General features: G+C 44.0%; 2 protein-coding genes across 9 annotated transcripts in view; both read left to right on the top strand.

Annotated features, from left to right (window-relative positions):
* CSNK1G1 (casein kinase 1 gamma 1) overlaps nucleotides 1-19723 on the top strand; it is a 267816-nt gene that overhangs the window by 56414 nt on the left and 191679 nt on the right. The window lies entirely within an intron of this gene.
* On the top strand, nucleotides 10863-12255 carry LOC142073365 (myb/SANT-like DNA-binding domain-containing protein 7). The gene is made up of 2 exons (XM_075132940.1): nucleotides 10863-11747; nucleotides 12136-12255. The coding sequence occupies exons 1-2, from the start codon at nucleotides 11168-11170 to the stop codon at nucleotides 12219-12221; spliced, it is 666 nt and encodes a 221-aa protein (XP_074989041.1). The 5' UTR covers nucleotides 10863-11167; the 3' UTR covers nucleotides 12222-12255.

The raw sequence follows: 19723 nt of genomic DNA, 5'->3' as shown, positions 1-19723 counted from the left end.
CTTTACATTTGGTTCTTTTTATTTGCCCTCTGGTTTTGGAGCTTTGAGTTCACATTTTCAAGCTTTTCTTGGCAACTGTGACTAGAAATCTTGTTTAATAAAAGCTGACATGAGTGTATAAGCTGGAGTTTAAGCACCAAATATGATCAGACTTGTGATAAAATTGCAAGAGTTAATACTAATTCTAGATTCTTTTTTAAGGTCAGAAAGGACCAGTCAATCATCTAGTAGTGGTGGGCAGCCTGTGGCCCATCAGGGTAATCTGATTGCAAGCTGCGAGACATCTTGCTGACGTTGACTGTGTGCAGGCATGGACCCCCACAGCTCCCAGTGCCCGCGGTTCACTGTTCCCGGCCAATGGGAACTGCGGGAAGCGGTGGGCCACAGGGACGTGCTGTTCTCATTGCAAGGCATCTTTTCAGGCCTGAGTCATTTGTGTCTAGTGTACCCTCTCTTGCTCCTTTACCATCCTTTTCAAATGCATACAGTTCTGGTATCCACAGTATTCCAGTACTGGGCTCATTAGTCCCATGTACATGGATAAAAACATCTTCCTATTCCTTCCCTGTTATATATCCAAGGATTTAATTCGCCCTTTTTACCACAGTGTTGCCCTGGGTTGTTTACCACTCTGACTTCTAAATCCTGTCTAGTCACTGCTTTTAAGGGTACAGTCTCCCATTATGTTAGTATAGCCTGCATTCTTTGTTTCTAGATGTATGACTTTCCCTATATTAAAATATATCTTAATTGCACTCCTAGATCACTCTGTATGACTACTGTCCTCATTATTAAATTATTAAGCATTAGTACACTTATGTATGTACACCAGTCGTCAGTACCTTTCCCCGCACCCTCTAAAAGGTGAGCTAGCAGAGAAAACATCTCCCTGAAGCCCTCCCTAGGGAATTTTTAACCCATTTCTTGGAGTAATCTTTCTATATGAAGTGCCTCTGTTTAATTCTCATACTGTTGTCTCCTCTAATCCCCCTCTGAGTCTACTTTCATGCTGCCTTAGTCTTCCATTTGTATACTGTCTATGATCTCTCAATTAAAATCTCAGCTTAAAGCCCACTTCTTTTTGACAGTCCACCATAGAGAAACTTATAAGTTTAAACAGCTATTACTATAGACATCTATTACTTCGCATATATTTACACCTTCTGCTCATTGTGCGGAAAACTGCACTCTACAGCATTATTTCTCACCATGATATTTTTTTAACTCTGGTAAAACTTAGCTCATAAGCCCCTTGGAGTAAGGACTGTCTGTCTGTTTGCCTGTAAAGCTCTTTGCATAACTTGGCTGTTCCTCTGAAACCTTTATAACTCCTGTTCATACAAGCATGTTGTGTTTCTAGTTCTTACGCTTCATGCCGCTCCTTTTCTTTCTACTTATTATTATTATTTATTATTATTATTTGCACTCTCATGTGCATTTTAAATAGGCATGTTTCAAGTTTATAGCACAAACCAACTGTGGACTGTGTGAAGCCCATAGCTGTGGGGAAATTACCCAGATATCTAGGAAAAAAATTAATCTTGTCCCCCTAAAATAGCCAAAATATTGTGTCGTTTTCTAAGTGGAAATGTCGTCTGAGAAATCACTTCAGCTTGTTCTCCTGTATCTACATACGGAAATATGGTTTCTTTTGTTTCTCAATGGAGCTATTCAGCTCTCAGTTAACTCATATTGTCCATTTAGATCAATGGTCTCAAGCTGTTAGTTTGGAAATTAACAATTCAGATGGACACGCACAACTGGAAGCCTGAGCCTAAATTACTGGAATTCTGTGCAAAAGATGGTTCTCCGTGTAATCATGCACAAAAAATTGGGGAGATAGGGATTTCTGATTCATGACAGACATCAAGGATCAGCAACAGATTCTTACAGCAGCACAGTGCAAGAAAGATTTGATCCTGGAATTTAATGTTAATCTTTAATGTTCTGTAACTCAAGCAGAGAGATTCCTCTTTAGCAACATGTGGCTTTATTGAAAACATGGTAGGGAGGGAGGAGCTAATCAGTTAGAACTGCCTTTCCCATTGATGGCATGAATCATTTTAGCAGGACTTTGACACAGATAGCAAGTGTGGAAGACTGCTCTTATTAAGGAAACAGTTCATGCCGGGAAATACCTCTTAAAGATGTGTCAGTATTATAGACTCTAAGAGCTGTCATTTGGCTCCTCCTACTTTAGAGTAACCTGTTTTGTTCAAGTCGAATTTGTAGGGTAGGACTCAAAAGGAGCTGCAGGGCATCTGCCCAGGATGGAAATTGAAACTCTCTTGTCCTTCTTCAGAGCTAAGCTTACAACTTATACTGGTTATCTGAGGAAAAATAAGCTATAACAGCAAAACCACTCTTACGCTGGTATAGTGCATCTACACTGCTGCTTTTGCTGATATAGTAATGCTGCACCTCCCTCCAACTGACAATACTACATGGCAAAAATATCTAATGTAGACCCATCTGTAGTAATTTCTCTGTTTGTAGTGGGGGGAGTGGACTGAAATAAGACCTAGTATAGTCAGCTTCACTTCTTTCTGCAATCAAATAGGAAAATCTTTACTTTAAGCAGAATTGATTCTCAAACTTATATAGATTCAAAAGTGTGCTCACATTAGATTTATTTAAAGAGTGCACTGATCTGATCTGCAGTTCCCAGCTGTTGCTCCTGAATAGCTGTTACCAAAGGCAGCGAGATGCGCCGCCTTGGTGTTTATGCTGGCGCCGCCAGCAGGGATGGGTGCCTTGCACTGCACAGCCTCCTCGGAAGCTCTAGGCAGCACCTCTGGAGACATGTGGGGCTGGTGTGCGCAGCTCTGGAGGTGGCTCTTCTCAGTGGAGGTGGCTGCGGCATTTGGTTGCTGGAACACTTCCCTGTGCAGCTCTCCCTCTCCTGCTGAGGCAGGGCACGGGGAGCCGGGATTCCGCAAGTGGCCAGTGAGTTCCTGACCCACCTTCCACAGGGTGGGCTGCCAGGGGAGGCACGGACAGAGATGGGTTTGTCAGCGGCCATCAAAAATGTGTTGGGAGAAGTTTAGTGAATGTCTTGATGCTAAATTAAACTTCCTCCACAGTTTATTTAATTTTCAATAGACGAACCATTAACCGCCTCCTCAACCCCCCAAAACAGCTTTTTTTCCAGCATTCTTGACTCCCATTTGCTTAAATCACACTCTTTGCATGTTAGTATCTGTTCCATTGTGGTCAAAAGTTTAGTTTCTTTGACTTCAGGTGTCAGATTTGTAGCAAAATAGGACTTCAAGTGATTTGTATCAAGATCTTACCAAGAATGTTGTTAACAATAAAAACTGCAGTCTGTGACTCCTCAAAGGTTAAATGAATTGAGGAAGTAGGCACCTATTTTCCTATTATGTAAAAGGTTCTCTTGGTAAAGTTCAAGATAATGCCATTTATAACTTCTAATCTTTATCTGCTTCCCTAGAATGTAGAACTCTAGGATTTAATCCAGTGAAAGAAAAACATTAAGGAGATTCTATATCTGTAAGAATGAATTGTGAATCAAACAGCCTGCTTCAACATTTAAAACACAGAAATTCTTTCTTTTAGTTTTATAATGTATATATTGTAATTATCTCTTGATCCTGTCATGTTTAGCTATAAAGATGAGTTTTAAGAGAGCTTGTTTTATGCCCCGAATATCAAGTAAGCATAGGTATGTAACTTACATAAAAGAAATGTCATAAGTTTGCTGCGTCACTTTACTGTAGTAGCTCTAAACCAGTTACTCTATATGAGCAGCTATTGTGACCTTTATCTGGTATGTTTACTCTTTAACGCTTTATTTATAGCATGTACAAACTTCACCCTTTGATTACCTTTTTGAAGATCAAGGTCTTTGTATTTATGGTAGCTTCCCAGTATTGTTTCCATCTTTATGCATAAAAAGTTGCCTTAAAGGAAACAAAGGGATAATTACTCTGCTAAATGTACTCTGCACTATAAATACAACTGAACCAGGGTTTTCCTCTGAGCCCGCTGCAATTTGTAGTGTTGATAGGACAAGTACATTTCCTAACTTAGACAAGCCCTGAGACAGGTATAGTCAATTACTTTTTGTCAAGGTCCAAATTTCTTGGTCAAGGTCCAGACTCCAGGGAAATATTTTTCACATCTCAGTAACAATAATAAGACAAGTCTACACTGCAGAATTAAGTTGGCCTAAGTTAAGTTGATATTCAGCTACTGCAGTAATTACTGTGGTTTTTCATGTCATGCTATGCTCCTTCTGTTGGTGGTCTGCGTCCTCACCTGGAGCGCATCCACTGATTTAACTGATGGTGTGAGGTGCTGGGAGCTCGGAGCCCTGCACTTATGTAGTCTGTTGCTGCCTTTGACAAATGAAGCTGTGTGGGGATGACAGGTCAGGCTGTCAAAGGCAGCAACGGGCAATGTAAATATAAATAAATAAAAGGACTTTGCAGTCTGTTCAAAAGTGCCTGGTGGTCCGGATTTGGCCCGCGGTCTGCCTATGGACTAACCCTGCTGTAAGACGTGTTCAGAGCGTTGGCCAGCTATTAGTTGTAGCAGCTTAACTACATTAGTTTCTAGACTGATTTAGTTGAGTTAAACCCTGTTGTGTGGACACTTCTTAAAATTGGTTTGAGTGGCTAATAGCCATTTAGTTGTCATTTGCTGTGACTCATGGATGTCAGCAATAGCATGTTCTTCTCCTGAAGGAATTCAGTGCCCCATCCCCCCAAAAAAAATTCTGTGCACAATATTTCAAAATTCTGCAAAAATTTTGCAAATTTGTCAGTGTGGAGGCTCCAGCATGAGAGTGGGGAGCACAGGCCACTGGCTGCATAGAGATGAGAGATCACCTTGCAGCGTACTCTCTTCCCCATCCTGGACATGGATTTGGTGGTGAGGCTGCACCCGACGCTGACACAGCGCAAGAGCCAGGCCTGCCTCTGAAGCACTCTGAGGCCCTGCCTCTCTGCACCAGGCACACCAGGTATAGGAAAGCATGCTCAGTGTCGCAGGATCCTAGTGTGGGGGCATCCAGGTGAGGGGATTCCAGGTGGGGCAGTCTGGGTGTGGGCGGTGGCTCATTGGGGAGCTCTGGATGTAGGGGTAATGGGACTCTGCATGGGATCAAGGTGAGGGTGGTTGGAACTCAGAGGGGGTGTGTCTGGATGTGGGGGTTTTTATGGGGATCCAGATGCAGCTGGTTGGGGCTTGGTGGGGGTGAGGCTCGGCACGGGGGTCTGGGTATGCGGGGGGTCCAGATACCCAAAGGTTGGGTGAATGGGGGAGCAGAAAGCGGGTGGGGGCAGAGCTTCCTGCAGACGGGGAGGTTTCTGGGGGACGAGTCTGACTCAGCATCTGAAACCATATGCCTGCACTGCTGGGGAGGGGTGTGTGACTGCTCTTGTGGCTTCCCTTTACTTCCCCTTCAGAAAGTTTATTTTTCTTTGGGTAGGCAACGAAATCTGTGGGCGTGTAATGGCGCAGAATTCCCCCAAGAGTAGTGTTCATTTTAGGCTGGGGAATAATTCTTAACTTGAAGCAATGCTCTTTATTTTCCAGCTCTCTATATTGTTACCATATCTACTATCTCTTTCTTATGCTTCTGGACATCTGGCAAATAAACATCTAACTTTGCAAATTGAACATGGCTTTGTTCAATACCATTTTGATAATGTTGGCAGGGCTCCTACAAGTCAGGTACCCAAGGAACTGGGTATAGAGACTGAGCCATGGTGCATTCCATCCAAGGACAATGAAAACTTTCTGAATTTAGGACAAAAACTGGGGGTGTGGTAAATAATGAAGAGGCCAGGTCACTGACACAGTGATCTGGATTGTTGGTAAGATTGGTGCAAGCAAACTATGTATTTTAATATTGCTAAATATAAATTGTAGGCCACTATCTTCACAATGACCCCCAAATCTTTGAGTCACCGATTTCCCAGGATAATCAGCTGAACATGTGCACCCAATGTGATACTGTGGCCCAAAGAGCTAATGCGATCCCAAGGTACATAAACAAGGGAATCTAGAGTAGGAGTTAGACCAGTGGTTTTCAACCTTTTTTTCATTTGCAGACCCCTAAACATTTCAAATGGAGGTGCGGACCCCTTTGGAAATCTTAGACACAGTCTGTGAATCCCAGAGGTTTGGGGACCATGGGTTAAAAATCACTGAGTTAGAGGTTATTTTACCTCTGTATTTGGCACTGGTGCCACCATTGCTGGACTGCTGTGTCCAGTTCTTCTTGAATTGTGGGCACCAGAATGTTGATAAATTGGAGAGGGTTCAGAGAAGAGCCAGGAGAATGATTAAAGGATTAGAAAACCATGCCTTTTAGTGATAGACTCAAAATGCTCCACCTACGTAGTTTAACAAAGAGAAGCTCAAGGAGTGACTTGGTTACAGCCTGTAAGTACCTACATGGGGAAGAAATATTTGATCATGAGTTTTTTTAATCTAGTAGAGAAAGGTATATCACTGTCCAATCGCAAGAAGTTAAAAGCTAGACAAATTCAGACTGGAAATAGTGTAAATTTTTGATAGTGAAGGTAGTTAATCATTAATACAATTTACCAAGTTTGTGGTGGATTCTCTGTCGTTGACAATTTAAATCAAGACCAGATATTTTTCTAAAAAATTTGCGCTAGGAATTATTTTGGGGAAGTTCCCTGGCCTGTGTTATACAGGAGGTACTATGGCCTCTGTTGTGCAAAGTATAATGGTTTCTTCTGATATTGGAATCTATGAAACCTACTATGAAATCCAGGCCTAATCCACTGAAGCCAATGGAAGCTTTGCCATTGAGTTGAAGAGGGGCGCGTGTCAAGATTTCACCTCAGGTTTAAGAAGAGTACAGATGAGTTGCATCATACGCGCATTTAACTTACATGAATTCAACTATATGCGCCGGGGAGGGGGGGATTGATCAAGTTACACAACTTCAGCTAAGTGAATAACGGAGCTGAAGTTGAAGTACTTAGATCTGCTCACCGCAATGTATTCATTACGGTGAGTTGACTGCTGCTCCCACGTCTACTCTTCCTGCGCCTCTCGCTGTGGTGGAATACAGGAGTCGATGGGAAATCGAACCCCAAGCGCTCCATCTTGTCTAGACTAGATGTGATAAATCAATCCCCACTACATCGATTGCTGCCCGCCAATCCAGTGGGTAGTGTAGACAGCCTCTATGCACTGTTGAAACCTCCTGCCGAAGAGGGACAGCCTTCTGATGAGAAGGAATTCAAAGCCTGCCAAGGTTGGCTTAACAGTTTTAGGAACCACTTCAACCCAAAAATGGGCAGACTACTGGTGAAGCTACATCTGCCAATGAAGAGGCTGCAAAAGCCTACCCTGAACAATGAAAGAAAATCATAGACGAAAACGACTATCTTCTGGAACAAGTTTTTAATGCTGACAAGACTGGGCTCTTCTGGGGGTGGGGAATGTCCAATCGCACTTACACTTTGAAATCAGAAAGACCAAGCCCCTGGCTTCAAAGCAGCTAAAGACCGTGTGACTGGGTTGTTTTGTGGCAATGCGGCTGGGCATTTAATAAAGCCAGGCTTGCTCTACAGGGCTGCAAATCCCCGTGCCCTAAAAGGCAAGAACAAAAATCTCCTGCCTATGTTCTGGCAATCAAATAAAAAGGCTTGGGTGATGGCAGCGTTATTTCTGGATTGGTTCCACAAGTGTCTCATTCCAGAGGTCAAGCGGTACCTCGAAGAGAAAGGACTTGACTTTAAAGTGTTGCTGATCGTAGACAATGCTCTTGGTCATCCTGTGGCACTCCTGTTTGTGCATAACGATTCTGAGGTCATCTTTCTCCCTTTTTTATTCTTTCATTCTTCTGTCTTTCTTTTTTTGACTGTGTTTTTCCCCTTACGCGCTGACTTTAGAACCTAATCCCCGCATAAAATGCGACTCCACTGTACTCCATTCTAGACACCAATCTGCTTTGTCTTTGAATGCCAAGCTGCCCTGTAATGTTCTTGCTACCATGATCTACGGTTGTAGATTGCTTTCTTTCTAACTTTTTAAAAATAAAATATATATGTATATAGAAAAAGGAAACTATACATAAGGGTCTCAAAATGTATTAACTGTTTGCTACCTAATCTTAGCTATACTTGAAACTTTTAATTATATATAATATGAATGCTGAAAATATTAATTATTTGTATTACACTTTATAAAGTTTGTTTATAAAAATCCAACTAGTTAAAGAAAACTTAAAATAAACAATGGAAGCAAAATTCAGAGGATGGGGAGGGAGCTACTAAGTAGAGAGAAGGTGGAGGTGAGGCTCATGTATTTAATAGTATTATTCAGATACTTCCAAGAAAGCACTCCATATTTGTGAGAATTTTTCTTGGGTATTTTTGTTATGACACCCAATTCGCTCCTTGATCGCCATGCTTATGTCGTCTGTGCTCCAGTCTTCAATTGTTGGTCACTTTTTGGATTTCCATTTTTGTAGTACTAATCTTTTAACAATTATTTGTGCTCCTTTTAGCCAAAGTTTTTTTTTCAAATTTAGTCAGCTTCCAGTTAACATCTACTAGGTTTAAAATGACATGTTTAGCTTATAACCGTTTTTGGTAGGAAAAAAATTAATTCTGCAATTAAGTTCTGCCCAAAACTTGAGTATAGGATCATTCCCAGAGCATATGCATTAAGTTAGAATCAGAGCACCAACGTTTGTCTGATTTAGCAGTGCCTGTTTTGAACAGTCAGAGAAGTGTCCAATGCATCCTTCATAAGATTTTCTGTTGAATTAATCTTAAATGGAGCTTCAAGAAACAGTTCAGAGCACAGGCTAAAATTTGTTTCCATTGATTATCAGAGAATGATTGGCCTAGTTCCTCCTCCCATTTCTTTTTAGGCAATCCATGTTTAATTCAAATTTGATGGGCAAGTGTGCATATAGTATTGCCATAGATCTGGCAATCTGGGTAATATTTGGAGAAATGAAAGCACTTCAAGTGGGTCAGGGGTAGCGTAGCCATCAGGGCCAGACAGATGGGAAATGGCATGTTTAAGTTGGATGTATTGACACACCTCTTTAGTCTCTAGACTGAACCTTTCTTTTAATATTGTAAAAGGGAGGAAGGTATCATTTTTAACGAATTGATGGTCAATCCCTTAATCCAGTTTGCCCAAATGATGGTGTTGTCTACTATACAGAGTTTCATGTTACCCCAGCTAGAGGTCTTGGTATGTAGAAGGGGGTGATTTTTAAATTCAGTAGCTATCATGTGTTAAGTATTTTTGGCTTCCACAATATTAGTAATTGTTCATTAGGTAAATGGTAATAATTCGAGTGCAGAGTATTGGAAAGGGGTAAAGAAAGGAGTGACAAATTCTGCTTCTAGATGGAGTCAGTCTGGGGCTCTATAGCACAAGGGAATGAGCTGCTGTGCTGCTTGGCTAAGAATTATTGCCTGATAAAGTTTAAAGTTGGGAAATCTAAAACCACCTGTTCTGACATGGAGCTATAATCTTTTTAAGGAAAATCTGGACTTGTTACCAGTACCCCACAAGGAGGACCTGAACGTGTTGATTTTGGTAAAATAAAAGGGAGAGAAATATGAATAGGGAGGGAATTCAGAATAAAAAGGATCCTGGGAAGGACATTGATTTTATTTCTTTCTCCAAAGCGGGAGGGGGACATAGTGCCTGCTGTCTTTTTAAATCCTTTGCTAACTGCATGATGATTGGGGCTAGGTTAACCTTCAAATCCAATGAGATCTTAATTGTTTCCAATTTATCAGTTTATCTTGTAGCCAGAGAATTTGCCAAGTTTATATATTGTTTGTAAGATATTTGGAAAAGATTGAACTGGATTTTTAACAAATAGAAGGATTTTTTGTCTCCTGAGTCCCTGATTTGATCCCTTGAATACCTTGGTGTTGATTAATTAGTATTGCAATTGATTCTAATGTTGTATTGAACAGGAGTGCGGGTGGGAAAGGGGGGCATCTCTGTCTAGTTCCCAAAACAAATCAAGTGTGGGGATGTTGTGCTATTTCTTAGGATGCAAGAATTGGAATTTGTATTTAACAGCTTTATTCATGGGGAAAAAAAGGATTTCCCCAACCCAAATTTATCCAGGGTAAGAAACAAATGTTGCCAGTTGACTCTGTCAAAGGCCTTCTCTGCATCAAGTGAAGTGACTGCATGGGAACTTATAGAATGGAATCTCCTAACATTAATTAACTGATGCATGTTATCTGAACCGTGCCTTTTTAATAAATCCCACCTGATTGAGATGAATCGTATCATTGATTATTTTTCCAAGCTTCTTAGTCAATACTTTTGAAAGTATTTTTAGATCAGTTGAGCTTAGAGATGGTTTTATAGGTATTACACTTTTCTGCATCCTTACCCAGTTTTAGTAGTACTGTAATTAGGGCTTCCATCTTAGGAGGTAATGTACCTGTCTTCAAGGCATCTTCATGAATGTATAACAATTTAGGAACCAGAATTTCTTTGAGACTTTGCTAGAATCCTTTCAAGAGGCCATCAGGGCCTTTTCCAGACTCGTTTCCCCTATGGCCAGATTATTTCCTCTGATTTAGAGGGAGAGGTCAGCTGGCCTGCTGCTCTTCTGAGGTTGAATTTTAACAAAATTATTCACTTCTACTGAGGCAGGTGGTGAATCATGATTGTTAAGAGCCTGGTAGAATTCCAAAAATTGATCACTGATCTTTTTTACATTAGTAATAACCTGCCTTTGTACCAATTTAGAACATAAAGGCTTGTCTACACAACTGATGAAGTTGATGTAAGTTACATTGCTCACTAACTTAGCCCTGGTCTACACTAGGACTTTAGATCGAATTTAGCAGCGTTAAATCGATTTAAACCTGCACCCGTCCACACAATGAAGCCCTTTATTTCGACTTAAAGGGCTCTTAAAATCGATTTCCTTACTCCACCCCTGACAAGTGGATTAGCGCTTAAATCGACGTTGCCGGCTCGAATTTGGGGTACTGTGGACACAATTCGATGGTATTGGCCTCCGGGAGCTATCCCAGAGTGCTCCATTCTGACCGCTCTGGACAGCGCTCTCAACTCAGATGCACTGGCCAGGTAGACAGGAAAAGAACCGCGAACTTTTGAATCTCATTTCCTGTTTGGCCAGCGTGGCAAGCTGCAGGTGACCATGCAGAGCTCATCAGCAGAGGTGACCATGATGGAGTCCCAGAATCGCAAAAGAGCTCCAGCATGGACTGAACGGGAGGTACGGGATCTGATCGCTGTTTGGGGAGAGGAATCCGTGCTATCAGAACTCCGTTCCAGTTTTCGAAATGCCAAAACCTTTCTGAAAATCTCCCAGGGCATGAAGGACAGAGGCCATAACAGGGACCCGAAGCAGTGCCGCGTGAAACTGAAGGAGCTGAGGCAAGCCTACCAGAAAACCAGAGAGGCGAACGGCCGCTCTGGGTCAGAGCCCCAAACATGCCGCTTCTATGATGAGCTGCATGCCATTTTAGGGGGTTCAGCCACCACTACCCCAGCCGTGTTGTTTGACTCCTTCAATGGAGATGGAGGCAATACAGAAGTAGGTTTTGGGGACGAAGAAGATGATGAGGAGGAGGTTGTAGATAGCTCACAGCAAGCAAGCGGAGAAACCGGTTTTCCCGACAGCCAGGAACTGTTTCTCACCCTAGACCTGGAGCCAGTACCCCCCGAACCCACCCAAGGCTGCCTCCTGGACTCAGCAGGCGGAGAAGGGACCTCTGGTGAGTGTACCTTTTAAAATGCTATACATGGTTTAAAAGCAAGCATGTGAAAGGATTACTTTGCCCTGGCATTTGCGGTTCTGCCTTTGCAAAAGGTTTCTGGGGAGGGCAGCCTTATTTCGTCCTTCATGGTAGGACACTTTACCACTCCAGGCCAGCAACACGTACTGGGGAATCACTGTAGAACAAAGCATTGCAGTGTATGTTTGCTGGCATTCAACCAAAATCCGTTCACGCGGTGGGAGGAGGCAAAATGCGACCTTGTAACGAAAGCACATGTGCTATGTATGTAATGTTAACTTTCAAGGTTTACCCTGAAAGAGTGTAGCCACTGTTTTATAAAATGTGTCTTTTTAAATACCGCTGTCCCTTTTTTTTTCTCCACCAGCTGCATGTGTTTCAATGATCACAGGATCTTCTCCTTCCCAGAGGCTAGTGAAGCTTAGAAAGAAAAAAAAAACGCACTCGCGATGAAATGTTCTCCGAGCTCATGCTGTCCTCCCACACTGACTGACAGAGCACAGACGAATGCGTGGAGGCAAATAATGTCAGAGTGCAGGAAAGCACAAAATGACCGGGAGGAGAGGTGGAGGGCTGAAGAGAGTAAGTGGCGGGCTGAAGAGAGTAAGTGGCGGGCTGAAGACAGGGCTGAAGCTCAAAGGTGGCGGCAGCGTGATGAGAGGAGGCAGGATTCAATGCTGAGGCTGCTGCAGGACCAAACCAGTATGCTCCAGTGTATGGTTGAGCTGCAGCAAAGGCAGCTGGAGCACAGACTGCCACTGCAGCCCCTCTGTAACCAACCGCCCTCCTCCCCAAGTTCCATAGCCTCCACACCCAGACGCCCAAGAACACGGTGGGGAGGCCTCCGGCCAACCAGCCACTCCCCCACAGAGGATTGCCCAAAAAAAAGAAGGCTGTCATTCAATAAATTTTAAAGTTGTAAACTTTTAAAGTGCTGTGCTTAAAGTGCTGTGTGGCATTTTCCTTCCCTCCTCCACCACCCCTCCTGGGATACCTTGGTAGTCATCCCCCTATTTGTGTGATGAATGAATAACGAATGCATGACTGTGAAGCAGCAATGACTTTATTGGCTCTGCAAGCAATGATTAAAGGGAGGAGGGGAGGGTGGTTAGCTTACAGGGAAGTAGAGTGAACCAAGGGGCGGGGGGGTTCATCAAGGAGAAACAAACAGAACTTTTACACCGTAGCCTGGCCAGTCATGAAACTGTTTTTCAAAGCTTCTCTGATGCGTACCGCGCCCTCCTGTGCTCTTCTAACCGCCCTGGTGTCTGGCTGCGCGTAACCAGCAGCCAGGCGATTTGCCTCAACCTCCCACCCCGCCATAAACGTCTCCCCCTTACTCTCACAGATATTGTGGAGCACACAGCAAGCAGTAATAACAGTGGGAATATTGGTTTCGCTGAGGTCTAAGCGAGTCAATAAACTGCGCCAGCGCGCCTTTAAACGTCCAAATGCACATTCTACCACCATTCTGCACTTGCTCAGCCTGTAGTTGAACAGCTCCTGACTACTGTCCAGGCTGCCTGTGTACGGCTTCATGAGCCATGGCATTAAGGGGTAGGCTGGGTCCCCAAGGATACATATAGGCATTTCAACATCCCCAACAGTTATTTTCTGGTCTGGGAATAAAGTCCCTTCCTGCAGCTTTTGAAACAGACCAGAGTTCCTGAAGATGCGAGCATCATGCACCTTTCCCGGCCATCCCACGTTGATGTTGGTGAAACGTCCCTTGTGATCCACCAGAGCTTGCAGCACTATTGAAAAGTACCCCTTGCGGTTTATGTACTCGGCGGCTTGGTGCTCCGGTGCCAAGATAGGGATATGGGTTCCATCTATAGCCCCACCACAGTTAGGGAATCCCATTGCAGCAAAGCCATCCACTATGACCTGCACATTTCCCAGGGTCACTACCCTTGATATCAGCAGATCTTTGATTGCGTGGGCTACTTGCATCACAGCAGCCCCCACAGTAGATTTGCCCACTCCAAATTGATTCCCAACTGACCGGTAGCTGTCTGGCGTTGCAAGCTTCCACAGGGCTATCGCCACTCGCTTCTCAACTGTGAGGGCTGCTCTCATCTTGGTATTCATGCGCTTCAGGACAGGGGAAAGCAAGTCACAAAGTTCCATGAAAGTGCCCTTACGCATGCGAAAGTTTCGTAGCCACTGGGAATCGTCCCAGACCTGCAACACTATGCGGTCCCACCAGTCTGTGCTTGTTTCCCGAGCCCAGAATCGGCGTTCCACAGCATGAACCTGCCCCATTAGCACCATGATGCATGCATTGTCAGGGCCCATGCTTTCAGAGAAATCTGTGTCCATGTCCTGATCACTCACGGGACCGCGCTGACGTCGCCTCCTCGCCCGGTATCGCGTTGCCATGTTCTGGTGCTGCATATACTGCTGAATAATGCGTGTGGTGGTTAATGTGCTCCTAATTGCCAAAGTGAGCTGAGCGGGCTCCATGCTTGCCGTGGTATGGCGTCCGCACAGAAAAAAGGCGCGGAACGATTGTCTGCCGTTGCTCTGACGGAGGGAGGGGCGACTGACGACACGGCTTACAGGGTTGGCTTCAGGGAGCTAAAATCAACAAAGGGGGTGGCTTTACATCAAGGAGTATTTCAGGCAGGACTTCACGGAGGGTTCCAATAAGAAATGGTGCACCTAAGTTATTGTCCTTATTGGAGCAAGAAGGTTAGCCTGGCCTCTGATTGATACATGGCTAGATTTACCTCGCTGCACCTTGACTGCAGTGTGATCTAGAAGAATGAGTCCCCTAGACAGGGGAGGGGGGGGAAGCAAATGAGTACAAAACAAATCTGGTCTATTTCTTGTTTTGACCCACTCCATCTATCTTTTACATCTTTGGCTGGCAGCAGACGGACTGCATGCCATCCACATCTCATGACTGCTCGGCAGAAGATGGTACAGCACGACTGCTAGCAGTCCGTATCGCCTGCCCGCTCACCATAAGACGGTTCAATAGGACTGACTGCAGGACTAAAGAGAATGACCTGGTCAAGTCACTCCAAATTTAGTCCCTGTGCCCATGTCTGCCCAGGCGCTCCTGATCGACCTCACAGAGGCGACCAGGAGCACCTCAGACATGACGATGACGGCTACCAGTCGTACTGTACCGTCTGCTGCCACAAGGCAAGGGGTTGCTGCTACTGTGTAGCAATGCCGTACCGCGTCTGCCAGCACCCAGGAGACATAGGGTGACGGTTACCTGAGCGGGCTCCATGCTTGCCATGGTATGGCGTCTGCACAGGTAACTCAGGAAAAAAGGCGCGAAATGATTGTCTGCCCTTGCTTTCACGGGGGGAGGGAGGGAACGGGAGGCTGACGATATGTACCCAGAACCACCCGCGACAATGTTTTAGCCCCATCAGGCATTGGGATCTCAACCCAGAATTCCAATGGGCAGCGGAGACTGCGGGAACTGTGGGATAGCTACCCACAGTGCAACGCTCCGGAAGTCGACGCTTGCCTCGGTACTGTGGAAGCGCTCCGCCGAGTTAATGCACTTAATGCACTTAGAGCATTTACTGTGGGGACACACACACTCGAATTTATAAAACCGATTTCTAAAAAACCGACTTCTATAAATTCGACCTTATTCCGTAGTGTAGACATACCCTTAGGGTGTGGAAAAAAACTCCCCCCTGAGCAACACCATTTACATCAACTTAAAACTGTGTCCACAACGCACTACATTTGCGGGAGATGCTCTTCCACCGATATAGCTTCTACCTCTCATTGAGATGGAGTAATTATACTGACTGGAGAGTGCTCTACCACTCGCATAGGGCGTCTTCACCACATGCGTTAGTGGTGCAGCTGTGCCGATGCAGCGCGGTAGTGTAGACTAGCCCTAAGAATGATTGTACTGTGTTTAAACCAATGATCCATGTAGCCCAGTATCCAGTCTTCCAACAGTGGCCAGTGCCAGATGCTTTAGAAAGAATGAATAGAACAGAGCAGTTACTGAGTAATCCATCCCCTGTTCTCCAGTCCCTGCCTCTGGCTGTCAGAGGGTTAAGGGACCCAGAGCACCGAGTTGTGTCCTTGACCATCCTTGCTAATAGCCATTGATGGACCTATCCTCCATGAATTTATCTAATTGTTTTTTTGAACCCAGTTATGCTTTTGGCCTTCATAACATCCTCTGGCAATGAGTTCCACAGGTTTTCTGTGTATTGCGTGAAGTACTTCCTTTTGTGTTAAACCTGCTGCTCGTTAATTTCATTGGGTGAGCCCTGGTTTGTGTGTTGTGTTAAGGGATAAATAATACTTCCTTGTTCACTTTCTCCGCAACCTTCATGATTTCCTAGACCTATCCTATATACCTCCTTAATCTCTTCTCTGAGATGAACTGTCCAAGTCTTTGTAATCTGTCCTCATATGGAAGCTATTTCATATTCCTAATCACTTTTGTTGCCCTTCTCTGTATTTTTTCCTATTCTAATATACATTTTTTTGAGATGGTGTGACCAGAGCTGCACACAGTAGGTGTGGGCATACTGTGGAGTTTGTATAGTGGCATTATGATGTTTTCTGTCATCTATCCATTTCATAATGGTTTCTAACATTGTTAGCTTTTTAGATTGCTACTGCACATTGGGTGGGTGTTTATAGAGAACTATCTACAATGACTCCAAGATCTTTCTTGAGTGGTAACAACTAATTTATACCCCATCATTTTGTATGTCTAGTTGGGATTATGTTTTCCAATGTGCATTGCTTTGCATTTATCAACATTGAATTTCATTTGCCATTTTGTTGCCCCATCACCTAGTTTTGTGACATTCCTTTGTAACTCTTTGCAGTCTGCTTTGGACTTAAATATCTTACATAATTTTGTATTGTCTGCTAATTTAGCAACCTCACTGTTTTATCCCCTTTGTTAATCACTTGTTAATATGTTGAACAGCACAGATCCCACTACAGATCCTTTGGAGACCCTGCTATTTACCTTTCTCCACTGTGAAAACTGACCATTTATTATCAGAGGGGTAGCTGTGTTAGTCTTTAAGGTGCCACTGGACTCCTCATTTTTGTGATACAGACTAACCGATTTATTTGGGCATAAGCTTTCATGGGTAAAAGACCCACTTCTTCAGATACATGGAGTGACATGCATGGAGTGACCATTTATTCCTATTTTTAACCAGTTACTGATCCATGAGAGGACTTTCCCTCCTATCCCATGACTGCTCACTGTGCTTAAGAGACTTTGGTGAGGGAGCTTGTCAAAGGCTTTCTGAAAGTCCAAATACACTATATCCACTGGCTCACCCTTGTCCACATACTTGTTTGACATGCTCAAAAGAAATTTAATAAATTGGTTAGACATGACTTACCTTTACAAAAGTACAATTGACCCTCTCCCAACATACTGTGTTCATCTGTTTCTGATAATTCTGTTCTTATAGTTTCAACCAGTTTGCGTGGTACTGAAATTAGGCTTATTGGCCTGTAATTGCAAGGATTGCCTCTTGAGTCTTTTATGTGACACCAATTTTTTTTAGTTATCCCCCAGTCATCTGGTACAGAAACTGATTTAAGTTAGTAACTACCACAGTTAGATGTTCTGTAATTTTCTATTTGTGTTCCACTCAGATTTCAAAGATACTATTTGGGACCTTTGACCTCTCACTTTTAATCTGTATGCAAGACTTTTTTCTGCTCTTTACCCTAACTCCCTGTATGTTCAAGTCTAAAAGAGCAAATTCAGCTTGTACTGAAATCAGTCTATTCACTTCACACGGAAGACTGATTAACTTTTAAAGATTTCTGTGGGAGGGATAGTTTGCACATTCAAAATTAATAGCTTTAAGTCAGAGGTGGGCAAACTATGGCCCACGGGCCGCATCCGGCCCACGGGACCATCCTGCCTGGCCATTAAGTTCCCAGCTGGAGAGGTTAGTCCCCGGCCCCTCCCTTGCAGTCTCAGCCTGCTGTGCCGCCAGTGCTGAGAGCTCCTGCTGGGCAGCGGGGCTGGCTCCAGCTGGGCGGCAGGGCTGCCAGACATGCTGTTCTGAATGGCATGGTAAGGGGGCAGGGAGCGGGGCAGTTGGGTAAGGGGCAGAGGGTTCCAGGGGGCAGTCAGGGGACAGGGAGCAGGGGGGTTTGATAGGGGGTGGGGTCCCAGGGGCAGGGGATCCTGGGAGGTGGCAGTCGGGGGACAAGGAGCGGGGAGGTTGGATGGGTGGGGAGTTCTGAGGGGGGCCGTCAAGGGGCAGGAAGTGGGAGGGGTGGATGGGGGTGGGGGTCAGGCTGTTTGGGGAGACACAGCCTTCCATACCTGGCCCTCCATACAGTTTTGGAACCCTGATGTGGCCCTCAGGCCAAAAAGTTTGCCCACCCCTTCTTTCAATTGTTCAGTTAATTACAGCAACTGCGCCTGGTTAGTCTTTCTGTTAGCGGACTAGGAAATGATCTTCCCTCTAATAAAAGCTTTTAATGTATCCCATAGGGTGGTTTGGGATCTCTGTATCACTTGTTTAAAAGAAAAACTAAATTTCTTCTGTGACATAGTTTTGAAAATATTTATCTTGTGAGAGGGAAAGGAAAGAGGAGGAGTTAACGCAGAGCAGGGAAGGTAAAAGATAGAAAAAGAGATTGTGGTGCAGGATCACTTAAAAATAATAACTCTTATTCAGTTGGAAATACGAACTAAGGAGGCTGACAAGAGGTTGGCCTTGTCACTCCCTTCCTCATCTCCCAGAACACCAATTCGGAATATAACTGGATTCCCTTAGACTATTTCTTCTTTATAAAGACCAATATCAAGGGAGGGCATGGTTTTTGCTCTGTTCGCAATGATGACAAAAGGGGGAAGAAGGCTAGCATCTAAATTTAAGAACAAGTCCATCATGGATATATAAGTTATTACAAATTATTTAAATAACCTCATTCTAACGTAACTGGACCGTTTGCTGGTAAGAGTTCGTTGGCAGAACAGTTCTGCCTAAACTCTGCCCCTGAGCCTTGTCCACACTGCATTATAGTGTGAATGCCATTGCCCAAGTATCACATCAGCAATCTTCTTTAGAGTATAGGCAATATGCCTCAGGTGTCACGTGACCAGGATTCATCACCGAATTTGGTCTGCTGGTTAGATAATTAGCTTCCCCGGCCTGGGCTGGGTACTGCCGGGGGGAATGCGATGTGAACTCTGATCTATGTCCCCCACATTGGCAATGTAAATCAACATAACATTTATAGCAATTTAACAAAATTAAAAACTAAAGAAAATTAACTGAACTAATATTGAAAAAACTGAGTCTCCTACTAACATATTCTCATATAATTCGGTGACAGGCTTTAAGAATGATAGGATGAGATTTTAGGAGATGAGATTTCTTTACCAATGCATAATTGACTCAGATTTCAAGGCCAGAAGGGATCATCTTGGTCATCTACTCTGACCTGCACATCACAGGCCATAGAACCTCACCTATCCACTCCTGTAATAGATCCATAACCTCTGGCTGAGTTAACAAAGTCCTCAAATCAAGATTTAAACACTTCAAGTTACAAAGATGCTACCATTTATTCTAGTTCAAACCAGCAAGTGACCCATGCCCCATGCTGCAGAGGAAGGCTAAAGAGCCAAACAAACCCAGAGTCTCTGCCAATCTGACCCGGGGGAAGATTGCTTCCCAAATATAAGAAAAGGAGTACTTGTGGCACCTTAGAGACTAACAAATTTATTTGAGCATAAAGCACAGACTAACACGGCTGCTACTCTGAAACCTTCCCAGATATGGCACAGACTCTGAGCATGTCACTGAAACTCACCACAAAAGAACTTGAAAAGAATTCACTGTAATTACTCGGAACCCTCCCCATCTAGTGTCCAAACCTCTGGCCCTTGGGGATATTTTCTGCTAGCAGTCAAAGATGGGCCACATGCTATTGTATGCAGTCTCAGCATACCATCCCCTTCT

This window comes from Caretta caretta, chromosome 10 (assembly GCF_965140235.1).
Source record: "Caretta caretta isolate rCarCar2 chromosome 10, rCarCar1.hap1, whole genome shotgun sequence".
In the NCBI taxonomy this organism is placed as follows: Eukaryota; Metazoa; Chordata; order Testudines; family Cheloniidae; genus Caretta; species Caretta caretta.
Note: the sequence above shows the minus strand (reverse complement) of the source record. Positions and strands in the feature narration are given on the sequence as shown.